Raw genomic sequence first — 14,980 nt, 5'->3', positions numbered from 1 at the left:
TAAAGCAGAAAATGGGTTCAAATACAGAAGGTTCTGACCGTAAAGAAATGCAGGATTTATTGCATGCAATTGAACAAGTAAGAAAGCATACTCTGCAATGTGATTTTGATTCATTAGAGGCTTCTTGTAGAGCCGCAGTTACAGGTTCTGTTGTTCGAAGGCATGCTTGGTTGAAAGAACAAAATTTACCTGACCATGTTAAAGTAAAATTATTGGATGCTCCATTACAGCATGATACTTTGGTGTTGAGGCAGAAGAGGTGTTGAAGAAAATGGAGGATAAAGCAAAGTCAATGCATACAGTGAAATATTTCTTACAGGTACAACCAGATTTAGCAGAAACTGGCCCTTCAAAAAATTGGTTCTTTCCAGTGTCAGACAGGCCACAAAGAGGCAGATACAGACGCCCTAGAGGCAGATCACAGCCCCAAGGCTCCTACAGACCTAAGCAATGGAGTGCTTCCACCCCCAAAGGAGGGGAAGACGAATCACAACCTTATAGGAAACAGTCCCAATGACTTCCCTCTGCAAATGCCAAGCACTTATTTGACAGCATCCCTGGGGGGGGGGGGGGCTAGCACTTTTAAAAAAATTGGCACATGATCACCCAGGACCAATGGGTGCTGAATATTGTTTCTCAGGGTTACAGGTTCCACTTTCACATGCTTCCAAAACCAAAAGGTATGCCAGACCTGCCACAAAACCAATGGGCAGAGGCACAAAAACAGATTGCTGCTCTTATGGACACGGGAGCTATTCAAAAAGTTCCACAGCAAGCACAGGGACAAGGATTTTACTCAAGACTTTTCTTAGTACCCAGAAAGGACAAAGCCTGGAGACCAATACTGGACCTGTCAATTCTAAATACTTTCCTGGATGTTCCAAAATTCAAAATGTTAACATTACAGCAACTTCTGCCCATGCTGGGCAAGAAGGCTTGGCTAGTTACTTTGGACCTCAAGGAGGCATACCTGCATGTCCCAATCAGACAATCTTGCAGAAGATACCTCAGATTCATAGCAGGCTCAATGCATTACCAATTCTCTGCACTGCCCTTTGGCTTATCTACTGCGCCCAGGATATTCACAAAATGCCTGGCACCAGTAATTGCATTTTGCAGACAAAAAGGAATTCAGATATATCCCTACTTGGACGACTGCCTTATTCAAGCAGAGAGCAAGGACATTCTACTAAAGCATATGGCGTTTGTAAAAATATTGCTAATTTACCTCGAGTACACAGTAAACGAAAAGAAATCAAAACTAGTGCCCTCTCAAGAGATAATATTCCTGGGTGCAAGCTTAAATACAACTGCCCAGATGGCTTATCTCATGCCAGACAAACAAAGGCAACTGACTCATTACTTTCAAATGATGGCATCAAAAACCCAGCTCCCTGCAAGAAAAGAATGGCATCCTGCATTCTACTAATTCCATATGCAAAACTGCATATGAGGAAACTACAATGGTACCTAAAATGTGTTTGGACTCAGCATTGTCACAGTCTGGAGACAATCATATCCTTAATTCCCTGCCTACAACAGGAGTTTCGATGGTGGGCCCAGGCCTGTCACCACAACAAGGGACAGCCTTTCACTCTACCCGCAGCCAGGCAGACAATAACAACAGATGCATCAGATTATGCCTGGGGGGCACATATGGCAGGAAAATGTATTCAGGGCACGTGGACCAAGGAACAAATGCATCTTCACATCAATCAAAAAGAGATGCTAGCTATACAGAATGCCCGGACAGCTTTCAAGGACCTAATACATCCAGGACAACTACTAATAAAGACTGACATTACCACAGTTATGTGGTACATAAGCAAGGAGACACTCATTCTTACCCCCCTATGCAGACAAGCCATGACTTTGTGGAACACAGCACTGACCTACTGAGTACATCTGCAGGCACAATTCCTGCCAGGAACAAAAAACACACTGGTAGACAAACTAAGCAGAAATCTCATGGAAGCTCAATCCACAAGTATTCAGCATGATAGCAAGGAAATGGGGACGCCCAGACATAGATCTCTCTGCCTCCCCTCACAATTACCAAATACGGAAATTCTGCATAAGGACTTGGCACCCTCAAACATGGAAAGTGGATGCTTTTTCATTCAGCTGGAAAGGCCTGACAGTCTATGCCTTCCCTCCGATGCCTCTTCTCACCAAAGTGTTACTGAAAGTCAGACAAGAAAGGCCAGGAATGATCACTACAATACGGAACCTCCTATTTTTTCACATCCCCTACTACGACAGTACCTCAGAGGGGTAAAAAATATAAGACACCCAAGAAGAGCACCAGTTCTTACTTGGGACCTCAATTTTGTTTTAGAAAAACTCACACTGCCTCCTTTTGAACCAGCCAGCACAGCTGATCTAAAATTCTTGTCATGGAAAACTGCTCTGCTCCTAGCAATAACTTCTGCAAGAAGAGTCTCCGAGTTACAGGCATTAATGGCTGTGGAACCTTTCCTCATTTTTCATCAGGACAGGGTCTCTCTTAGGACAAACCCAACATTCATGCCAAAGGTAGTCTCCAATGTGGCTTTAAACCAAACCATTCATTTGTCTACTTTTTACCCAAATCCACAGAATAAAGGGAAGAGACTTCTGCATGCTTTGGATTCTATATGGACAAAACAAAAGCTTTCAGAAAAACTGAGCAACTGTTTGTAGCATATGCTGCAGGATCACAAGGAAAGCCTATTACAAAGCAGACAGCCTCGAAATGGATAGGACACTGCATCCGCTTCTGTTATGCACAACATGGCAAATCAGTGCCTAAGGGCATTAGGCCTCATTCTACCAGAGCAGCAGCCACTTCAGCAGCTTTCCTCAGAGGAGTATCAACCAAAGACATTTTAGAAGCTGCAACCTGGAGCTCAGTGCACACTTTCACCAAGCACTACCACTTGCCTCTCTACTCTAAATCCAGAGCAGGCTTTGCCACTGCAGTTCTGCAGGGCTTGTTAGCCTCTCCAAATCCAATTTAGACCCAACCTCAGCTTTAGACCCAACCTCAGCTTTGGGATTCTACCCAAGTGTAATGACTGCAACAGTGAAACACGATGAACATAGTACAGTTGTGTACCTACCATAAATGTAGATGTTCGAGTGTATTCACTGATGCAGTCCTGGTTACCCACCCACCATCCCCCTTTTCCATTGCTGGGACTTTTCTGTACTACTCATCTCTATGCTACCTATGTGTGGTATTTGCTTATAGATGAAAGAAATGTTTATAGTTATATATGCATGTTGGCATAATTTTATCTTTCCAGCCTTCCTATCTGGGGGCACCTGACATCTGGGGCAAGAAAAACTGAAGAAAATGGCGTCTGTTGCAGCTTTTATACCCCTGGCGTACTGACGTCAGGGAAGAGGCGACAGCAACCGACGCCGGACCAAGACTTTGGAACTCGGGCCGACTGCGGGTCGCCTGCCAGCAGGATAACCCAAGTGTAATGACTGCAACAGTGAATACACTCAAACATCTATATTTATGGTAGGTACGCAACTGTACTTTATGGAATTGCTGAAACAGAAAATGATGTTGATTTCAGAATGTGCAGAAAGTAAAGAATTGCAGGAATTATTGCATGCAGCTGAACAAGTTGGAAAGCATACTTTGCAATGTGGTTTTGATTCTTTAGAGGCCTCCAGCAGGGCCGCAGTTACTGGATCTGTGATTAGGAGGCATGCCTGGTTAATGGAACAAAATTTGCCTGAATATGTAAAGCAAAATTGCTAGATGCACCTTTACAGCATTATTCTCTGTTTGGTATTGAGGCAGAAGAGGTTTTAAAGAAAATGGAGGACAAAGGTAAGTCTATGCAAACTGTTAGACTTCTTACAAGTGCAGCCACCAAGATCCAGTAGACACTGGCCAACAAAAAAATGGTCCTTTCCGGTGTAAACTAATAAACCAAGAAGAAAGTGGTGCAGTAGTGCTCTGAAAAAAACAATAAACCAGAAAATAAAGCACTACTGTTGCGAGTCCCAAACACTTTTATTATTACAAAAAGTTAAAATTAAGTGCTTTCATCAATCCACTTTGACTTCATCAGAATTTCCGGTGCAAGACAGAGCTCAAAGGGGCAAATCCAGATGTCCTAAGGGTTCCAGATACCAGGTGCAAGACTCAAACAAGTCAAAGCAATGGGGCGCATCCACCTCCAAATCTGGAGGAGATAAAGCGCACACCTACAGAAAGCAATCCCAATGACTTCCCTCTGCCTACACCAAGCACTTACCTTTTGGCAGTACCCATAGGGGGAAAATTTGCACTTTTTGCTCAAAATTGGCAGTTGATAACGCAGGACAAGTGGGTACTAAACATCATATCACAGGGGTACAGATTCCATTTCCATACTCTGCCAATGGCAAAGGGTTGGCCAGATCTGCCAAAAAATCAATGGGCAGAGGCACAAACAGGTTACGTCCCTCATGGATATGGGGCCCATTCAGACAGTACCAGAACAGGAAAAAGGACAAGGTTTTTACTCGACTGTTCTTGGTACCCAGAAGGGGCAAGGCCTGGCGACCAATACTGGATTTATCGATTTTGAACACATACCTGGACATTCCAAAATTCAAAATGCTGACTTTGCAGCAGCTTCTGTCCATGCTGGGCAAGAATGCTTGGCTGGTGAATTTAGACCTAAGAGGCATACATGCATGTCCCAATAAGACAGTCATGCAGAAGATACCTTCGATTCAAGGCTGGCTTAATGCATTACCAATTCTCTGCACTGCACTTTGGCTTATCTACTGCGCCCAGGGTCTTTACAAAGTGCCTTGCACCAGCAATTGCATTCTGCAGTCAAAGAAGTATACAAATATATCCTTACATAGATGACTGTCTCATTCAAGCAGAGAACAAGGACACTCTTCTTCGACACCTGGCGTTTGCAAAAAGGCTTCTAACATGCCTAGGGTACACAGTAAACGAAAACAAATCACAACCGGTACCCTTTCAAAAGATAATATTCCTGGGTGCAAGCGTGAATACAACTGCCCAGATGGCTTACCTCACGCCAGACAAAGGCAACTGACTTCTTACTTCAAACTGATGGCAACAAAAACCCAGTCTTCTGCAAGACAAATTCTACAGGCTCTGGGCTTCATGGCATCCTACATCCTATTAATTCCATATGCAAGACTGCATATGAGGAAACTTCAGTGGTACCTAAAATGTTTATGGAGTCAACATTCACACAGTCTGGAAACGGTGATTCCTCTCATTCCCTGCCTGCAACAGGAGTTTCTATGGCGGGCAAAGGCCTGTCACCAAAACATGGGATGGCCCTTCACTCTACCCCCTGCCAGCCAAACCTTAACAGACTCATCAGACTGTGCCTGGGGGGCCCACATGGCAGGAAGATGCATGCAGGGCATATGGGCACCAAAACAAATGCATCTACATATCAACCAGAAACAGACGCTAGCTGTTCAAAATGCCCTAACAGCCTTCAAGGACTTATTTCATCTAGGACAACTAATGATAAAGATGGTCAACACCACAGTCATGTGGTATATAAACAAGCAAGGGGGAACGCACTCGTATACCCCCTTTGCAGATTAGCCATGGCACTGTGGGACACAGCTTTGACCTACCAAATGCATCTTCAAGCTCAATTCCTGCCAGGAAAACAAAACACTCTGGCAGACGATTTAACTCATTCACTCCGGAGCAGCTCAGAAAAAGCTGCCTGCTTAATTCCACCATAGAAACAACAGTGCAGCCTGAACTCATTTTCAGAAAATCCATTTGTAATACTATACAGAAAACAAATGTTCATAACTCTTTAACTATAAGAGCTACACTAAAAATGTAAACACAAAAGTTGTTCAGCAGACACTGACCTTTCCAACAGTGTAAATGTTGATAGTGCATATCAAAATCGTCATTAAATATTTGGCAAGGAATGCTGATATTGTGCAAATTTTTTACCTTTTTGGAAAAGCAAAGCACAATATCTTGGTCTATGTACCATGCAGACCCATACAATTTGAATTTAATTTGTTAGTATGAATGTCAGCTTTAATAGTTTCATAGTTTGGTACTAGGCTATCTGCCCTGAGGCATTTATAAGCCTAGCCATAGTGATGTGGCTTTCGCCACCCCATGTAATGATACAAAAGTGTACAGAATAGATTTAGAATACTGTGCCTCTGTCAAGTAGTGACACAGAGATGACCCCTGGGGTAAACCTACGATCTCCCATCCACTCGTCAAGATTTCTCTTGAAGAGAGTCAGTGAGGGGCTCTGCCTAACATGAACTGGGATTCTGTTCCAGAGTATGGGAAGCCTCTGAGTTATGAATCTGTCCCTCCAGCATGTCCTATTCATATTTGTGCTGAGGTTCAAATCTTTAGCTCTCGTGGTTCTGATGGATTTGGATTTTTTGAGGTGGAGCATGTCCATCAATTCCTGATTGAACATGGCCTTGTACGTCAGGCACAGATCACCTCTGAGTAGGCGGTATGCTGCTGAATAGAGTTGGCGTTTCTTTAGTCTGGCAGCATATGACATATGTTGGAGACCCTTGATCCTCTTGGTGACGTACTTTTGGGGTCTCTCTAGCTGTTGCAAGTGCCGGGTGAGGTACATACCAAATGGGGCATTGTACTCGATCATGGGCCTGATAAGGGAGGAGTACAGGGGCACAATGACCTCCTTTGATCTGGATGTGAATCCCTTCATGATAAGGTGGGCAAGGTAGAAAGTCTTTCTAACCACTTTGGCAACGTGGGTGTCAAATGAGAGGTCACTATCGACTTGGGTCCCCAGGTCTCTGATTACTTTTTCCGTACTCAGTGGGTTACCGCCTATGTGATAATTTGTGGGCACTTTGTTTTTCCCAAAGGGGATAACTATACATTTTTTGGCATTTAGTTTAAGGCCATGACTCCGGCACCAGTTGTCCGTTTCAGTGAGGCCTTTCTGTAGGATGTATGTGTCAGCTGGTGTGTCGACTATGGCACCTAGTTTGCAGTCATCTGCGAACTTTGTCAGCCACAACCCTCCCATGTTTGCTTTCACATCTGAGAAATAAATGCCGAACAAAAGGGGTCCCAGGACAGAGCCCTGTGGGACACCACTTGTCACTGGCTTTGAGTCTGACATGGCTCCAGCGATTTTGACTTTATGGGTTCTATCCTTTAGCCAGTTTGCCACCCATCTTGTGACACATGGATTTACATTTAAGCTGTTGAGCTTGTCTATGATGCCAGAGTGGGGTATTGTCGAAAGCTTTAGCCAAGTCCAGGTAGGCTGTATGGACTGCTTTGCCCTCGTCAATGGCTCTAGTGACTGTTTCGAAAAGGTCAACCAGGTTTAAAAGGCAGGATCTGCCTTTTACAAAGCTGAACTGGATGGGATCAAGTGTCTGCAAGTTCCCAATGTCTCTGTTTATTAGTTCCATAATGATTCTTTCCATAGCTTTGCAGACCAGGCTGGTTAAGCTTATGGGGTGGTAGTTACCAGGGTCAGTAGAGGTGCCTCCTTTGTGGAGTGGGACTACTGTTGCTGTACGCCAGTTTTCAGGTACATATCCTGTAGTAAGACTAAGGTTAAATAGCATTTTTATGTGCGGGTTTATCTCCTCTTGGAGTTCACGTAGCACGCAACCCGGGATACCGTCAGGTCCCATTGATGCTGTGTTTTTAGCTTTGCTGAGGGCGGTTCTCACCTGGACATCTGAGATGACAGGGAGGTTATATTCAGCTGGGATAAGTATTTCTTCTTTTGGGGGTGAGGGAGGGGAGAAATTTGCACTGAACCTGTCTGCCAGAATGTTGGCAATATCTGTGGGTTCAGTGTATTTTTTGTCATTGTGAACTAACTCTGAACATATCTGAGGGTTTTCGCCCAGGTTTCTAACATAGCTGAAGAAGGCCTTATGGTCATCTTTAGTGTCCATAACGATTTTTCTCTGAAAGTTGGCCTTGGATGTTTTTATGAGAGAACGTAGCTTTCTACTAGTGCTGATCAGAGATGCCTTCTCTTTATGGGATTTTGCTCTGTCGTGCAGTAGCTTCCTTCTTTTGTTATACAATTTGTTTATGGCTGGGGTCCACCAGACAGGACGCCTGCCCTTGGTGGAGAGGGTCTTAGTTTTATTTGGTATTGCATGATCCATGCATTCTTGGAGATGTCCGTAGAAAGCATTTGTGAAGGATTCTGCATTGTGGGATGTGGTTTCCACTGTCCCAGTGGGCTTAAAAGATACCATCTCAGTTTTAAGAAGTGTAAAGTCGGCTTTTGAGAGGTTTTTCACTGTAGTCTTTTGTGTTGGGGGTGGAGGTGGGATATGTATATCCAGGGTGATTAGTTTGTGGTCAGATCTCACTAGTGAAGGGTATACTTCTGGTGTGGAGCACTTAGTCCCCATGTTTGTGATGATCAGGTCTAGTATATTATCTCCCCTTGTGGGAGAGGTGACTAGCTATTCCATTGCGTTTGAATTTATGAATTCCAGGAAACTTTGGGCTAGGGTATTTGGGCTAGAATAATGCACCCAGTCTATGTTAGGGTAGTTGAAGTCTCCCAATATGATGGTGTTTGGTGAGACATTCATATCCTCCAATGTCTTCAGGAAGGTTGAGTGGGGTTCCTGAGATTGGGAGGGTGGTCTGTAACATGCTACCAGTTGTATAGCAGTTTTGCCTACGGTTAGTTGCACCTGGATGGTCTCTGATGCTTCATGTGTTGCCACTAACCTGGAGGTGTGGGTGTCCTTGATGAATATGGACACTCCCCCTCCTTTTTTGGTTTGGCCCGGGTTTTGGGGCCAAAAAGCATGATACGAGGTATAGCCTGGTAGCGCTGGGGTGCTCTCAGGAGCCTTGAACCAGGTTTCAGTTACGGCACAGACATCGATGTCTTCCATACTGAGGAGTGCTTCGAGAGCCTGCATCTTGAGATTTAGACTTCTGGCGTTGAGCAGCATTACCCTTAATTTTTTTCCATTTTTGTTTTCTAAGGAGGTGGGTTTGTCTTTTGAGCCTTGCCTAAAAATGGCACTATGGGGAAGGCAAGAGCCTTAGCCAATATCCGGAAGCCCAGTGGTGACAGATGCAAGCCGTCCCTTGCGAAGCAACGTGGCTTGTCCAGCATGTCATCCCAAGCAGACAGACATTGGATCCCCCTAGAATGACACCAGTATTTGAGCCAATTATTAAAGCTGGTCATCTTGTCTTTGTATTGTGGCATCATTCTTGGTGAGGGCAAGATGCTGCTCAGGGTCAGGGTCATACCAGCCTGGGCTACATAATCAGAGAGCTCCTCTGTCTCTTTTCATGTAGTCCAGGGAGGTACGTCTCAGTTCATTCATGCCGGCATGGACAATGACGGAGTCATATTTGTACTTGCTTTGGAGTGACCTGAGTGCGTGTGTTATGTAGCGGATCCTAGCTCCCGATAAGCAGCTCACCATTACCGTCTCCTTGTTCAGCCTGGTAAGCGGAACGTCAGTGTGTCTGACTATAGAGTCACCTATTACTAGTGTATCAGGCATGGTGTTCAGCTTTAAGGGCTGTGATTGTTTGACACACTGATTTATTGAAGTATGTGATGCATGTGTTATGTTTTGAGGTGGTGGATTTTTGGGTGTCTGCTTTGGGAGCCTCTGTTGTTTTGGTAAGTTTTTTGTTAGAGCCTCCGAGTATGTCTTTGTGTTATGTGTTTGGTTTGCAGTTGTGGTAGGTCTATGTGGGACTGGGTTTGGTGTGTGTGTGTGGTTACCTTCTCCTCCTGTCTGGTCTTGCCAGTCCTGAGTTGAGAGAGTTCAGCCTCCAGTTTGGCTATATAGTTGCATCTCTCACATGTATTTGTGTTTGTTGGGAGGAGGAGAGGGTTGTCTGTGTACATGAGACAATTGTAGCATTGTCTCAGGATTCCCAGATTAACCAGCTGAACCGGAGAGGATGCCAGCAATCTACCACTCGACATGCTAGAATATTATAAGGGAGTGCTGTGCCTTTAAGGGAAGTGGGTACTCACAGGGAAGGTAGGTGGATGTAGTGCTTACTTTAGTTAGCGAGTGCTTACTTAGAAGAGAGGTTTTGAGAACAAGTGCTAGGCTTATAATAAAGCGATTAGACTAGATTATTATAAGAGTAGAGCTTTCTTAAGGGAAAATTTGAAGAGCAGACTTGGCGGAGCCAGAAAAGTTTAACCGCGCAAAGCCGTGCAAACGCGGATTTTAAACAGGGAACTTCAAAAGAGCTAGAAATGGTCCAAAACAACCAATTACTACAAGCTCTTGTGCTGAGGTCACTCCTTCAGGGACAGATAGGCTGCTCAAGGCTCCCCACTCCCACTGGTGAGCAAAGAAACTTCCTTCTATCCAAGTAAGGCAATGGACACCACAGGAACTACACCACAGCCCAGAATACAGCAAAGCCTGTATACTGGTCTAAACTAGTAGAGGAGAGGCGGGAAAACAAGGATATTTTTTTGTTTTTTTTTTTTGTTTTGAGATAGAAAGCACACAGAAATGCAGGAAACAGTAATAAATCAGTTACACAGGCTAGCACACTTTAGTGGGCAGCCTCAACAGTTAAATTAACAAACAACTTTCGACCAATTTTCAACTAAATGAAACTTTAAGTGCAGATAATATATAATGCAACAAACCGTTAAAAAAACAGTTTAAGCTTGTTCAAGGTAAGCAAGAGAAGGTATTTCAGGTAAAAAACAGCAAAAAATACTTAAATCAGGAAAGTAGTCGCTTTTCTCAGTTCTCTGCTGCTAGGACCACTCTGCAGGACCACGAGGAGCTGTTGCTGAGTAGTATAGCCAGAAAAAAACGCTCAGAGGTGGATTTTAAACAGGGAACTTCAAAAGAGCTAGAAATGGTCCAAAACAACCAATTACTACAAGCTCCCTGTGTGATGCTCCTTTCATGAGATATTCACAGAAATATGATTAATATATTATTTTTCATAATTGATAAACAAAGCATAATATCTCATCACCTGTAACAGACAGAGCCTACATATCAGTGTAGAAGTTGTGCATCTGAATGTCAGCTTCAAAATGATGCATCATTTGTGTGATTACCATGCTCCCTCGCAAAGATATGGGCATAATAATGAGAAGTATTGTAAATGCATAATTTTCATATTCGTGCAAGACTAAAACTGTGATATCTGTACGTGTGTACAGTGCACAGACAGTTCTTTTACCATGTTGTAAGGAGTAACAATGTCTTCAAAATGAGGTATTACTTCACACAGTGAGATGCTCCCTTGCAGTTATTTACCAAAATATGAAAAAAAATCATAATTTCCATAACCTAAGTCCGAAACAAACTTTGATATCTGCTTATGAGTACAACATACGGGCACCATTATTTTACCATGTTAGAACTATAAATAATCTTTTCAAAATGAGGTATTACTTAGCACATTCAGATGCTCCCTTGCAAAGTTATTTACCAAAATATGACAAAAATCATAATTTCCATAACCTAAGTCCCAAACAAACTTTGATATTTGCACATGTGTCAAACATACAGGCACGTTTCTTTTAACATGTTGGAACCAGCAATACTGTCTTCAAAATGAGATATTACTTGGCACATTCAGATGCTCCCTTGCAAAGTTATTTACCAAAATATGAAAAAAAATCATAATTTCCATAACCGTAAGTCCCAAACAAACTTTGATATCTGCACATGTGTATAACAGAGGCAAAGTTCTTTTACCATGTTGGAGCTATGAAGACTGTCTTCAAAATGAGGTATTAGTAAGCACATTCAGATGCTCCCTTACTAAGTTATTTACCAAAATATGAAAAAAATCATAACTGCCATAACCTAAGTCTGAAACAAACTTTGATATCTGTACATGTGTATAACATACAAGAACAGTTCTTTTACCATGTTGGAATTATGAATTATATTTTCAAACTGAGGTATTACTAAGCACATTCAGATGCTCCCTTGCAAAGTTATGTACCAAATTATAAAAAAAAATCAATTTCCATAACAGTAAGTCCAAAACAAACCTGAAGGGAGGGAGACTGAATGGAGAGCAGACCAAGACAACATGTGAAAAGACCAAGACTGACTCAGGAAAGCAGCCCAGTGATACAATGTTCAATTGCAGTAGTCCACAAAAAATATGAAGCATATAGCCATAATGGGGACTTTACTGTCTATCAAACAAATTGTAAAAATGACAGAAAGAACATGGTGGGGTTGGTGGCTTGAAATGACTGCACGTAGACAAAAACCCAAATCTGGCTTGGCATTCATCAATGTGATAACAACTTCTACTTGTGTGAATAACAGTGACAGCTGCTGAGAGTTTTACCTGAAAAGAGGTAATGAGTCAGTATTGTTCTGCAACTGCACTTATTGTTAATGTGATAATTACCTGCATGTCATTGATGCACAGTTCTGCATGCTCAGACATAGGTGATAATTACTGCACCTAACCTGCTGAGTATGCATTCATAATATTACCTGGTGCAGGTGTGACAGACTCATTACCATTTGTTAGGAGAAGACCAGGAGTAATTCAGTAAAAATAGTATAACACTTGCATATTACTGAGCAATTCCTCCTACGTAAATTTTACACAGTAGTGACAGAGCCAGGAATATTGCCCAAAATATATGATAGCTCTATGCTGGTACTAGTCTGCAAGTTATAACACCTAAAATCAGCAATAAAATACATCTCACTAAGCCTCTTATCCCACCCAAATATATTTTGACTACATGCTCAATACTGTAATGTTGTAGCATACTGTTGTGTCTGTAAATACACAAATACAGAAAGTCAGAAATATTGCCCTGCATACTGAGCTGATAAATGCCAGAACTACTCTAAAACAGCAATACAATGTATATAATATTTATATCCCTGAGCCCTTCCTGTCACCTAAACTATACACATCTTGCTGATTATATTAGATTACATTCCCTGTAAGCAATGAATCAAACTTATGAACCAATAATGACAAAACTATCCATTTCGGAACATTTCAGCCATAAAAGGGCCACTCTGACATCTGTCAGTACAATTCACCAGTATCAGTCACCAACCACAATCTCTGCAGAACTAAAAATAATCTCATTGGAACATGGCTCATACCATTTGAGAAACACATTTCCTCCCCCAGGATCAGCAGCTGCCTCCCACATTCATGTCTGCAAGTAGTAACACCTAAAATCAGCATGAACTTGGGATGAATAGGCTGTAATCAGGTATTTATGATTCTATGCCACTGATACAGCTGCATGCAGTTACCTTTGACCTCTACTGTGCTGAATATCCAAGATACAGACATGGATATTATGACTGATATAAATCAGTTGCATTCATTTATCTACTTTGAAGGTAGTTATCGTGATATAACATATAAATGAAAATAGTTCTCATTATTTTTCATATTGTTTCTAGACATACACTCAGATGTATATATTATATGTGTTAATTATTATTATATTAATAGCTACTGTATGCATCCTGCATAGATCACAGCCCATCATTGTAAATACATTTCCACTAAAGCCAAACAACTGAATATGAAAAAGGACTGATCCTCAAAAAATGTGCAAATGTGTAAACTTTTTAACAAGTTTCTGCAAGTTTTTAGACTCTATCTCTAGTTTTAAAATACAGTTTGGGGCATAACTAAATATACACTATAAAACTAAAATACAAATAAGAGCTTCAGAGCTAGTCCTCCCATTTCATCAGTAGCTGGCCTTGCCCTGCCTCCTCACATTTATAGGTTTGATACAGTGTTTCAGTCTTTGTTTTAGTTAATATTTACTGCTATGCTTATATCTTACATAATATATAGCTGTAGATAGATGAAAAGATATTTAGATACAAGAGCTTCAAAGGGAAATAATTAATTAATGCATTGTCATTACATCATCAAATCATCTCAAAAACCTTTAGTTGCTAAAACAAATGTGCACAGTTGCATAGATTGTGTATAATGCCTACCATGCTGTGGCTTGTATTTACACCAACAGAAAGAAATGTTTTGTTTTACCCCTTTTCCTGGTTTTGTCTGCCTGAATTAGTGATAAGAGATTCTTTAATCCTTAAAGCCTGGACTGTCCACCATATGCTATGCACACACTGAGCTTTATCTACAAACCATTGGGCGTAATCTTAAATGCCACTGTTGCAATGGAGGTTTCATCTGAGAACTATTACTTTGTGCAGAAATTCCCATCATACACACACACACACACACACACACACACACACACACACACACACACACACACACACACACACACACACACACACACACCTTGCAGAATACAATACTGTACATAGCCCAGCAAAGACTTGCGCTGAAACAGACATTTCCTAGTTTGTTCAAACAGCGCATACTTACTTCGTTCCTACAAACAAAAATTGCAGAATACAATACATAGCCCAGCAAAGACTTGCAGAATACAATACATGGTCCAGCAATGGCAGAAAAGACTAGCGTTCAAATGGAGCAGCCCGGCAAAGACTAGAACTCAAACGGACACACACACACTTCCTAGTTTGTTGAAATGGGAGTATACTTCGTTCCTAGTTAGGTCAAACGGAGCATTGCAGCAGGATAATGCACAGCAGCAGCCCAGCATGGAGCAAAAAGATAAAACATCAAAAACCGGAATTCAAACGGAGCATTGCAACAGATTAAAATGCCCAGCAAAGACCTGCACTTGCAGAATAAAATATATAATACACACAACAGCCCCAGAACATGCATACTTCCTAGTTTGTTGAAACAGAGCAGCCCAGCAAAGACTCATGCTCAAATGGGCACACATTGCAGCAGAATGATACACAGCAGCAGCCCAGCATGGAGAAAAAAGATAAAACACCGGACTTCAAAACAGAGCACTGTATGAAACAAGATAAATTAAATAAATACACCAGCGGCAACCCAAATAAATACACAGCAGCAGGCAGCCCAGCAAAGACTTGCAAATGGAGC

The 14,980-nt window shown here is 42.1% G+C and overlaps 1 protein-coding gene across 1 annotated transcript in view; it reads left to right on the top strand.

Annotated features, from left to right (window-relative positions):
* Nucleotides 1–14,980, top strand: part of ARHGAP35 (Rho GTPase activating protein 35) — a 1,275,888-nt gene that overhangs the window by 986,718 nt on the left and 274,190 nt on the right. Inside the window, exon 6 of the mRNA XM_044055505.1 lies at nt 28–77. Coding sequence (XP_043911440.1) covers nt 28–77 — 50 coding nt within the window. The remainder of the gene's footprint in view (nt 1–27; nt 78–14,980) is intronic.

This window comes from Protopterus annectens, chromosome 1.part0, assembly GCF_019279795.1.
Source record: "Protopterus annectens isolate FY-2018-M chromosome 1.part0, PAN1.0, whole genome shotgun sequence".
NCBI lineage: Eukaryota > Metazoa > Chordata > Ceratodontiformes > Protopteridae > Protopterus > Protopterus annectens.
This window is presented reverse-complemented; position numbering and strand designations above follow the sequence as displayed.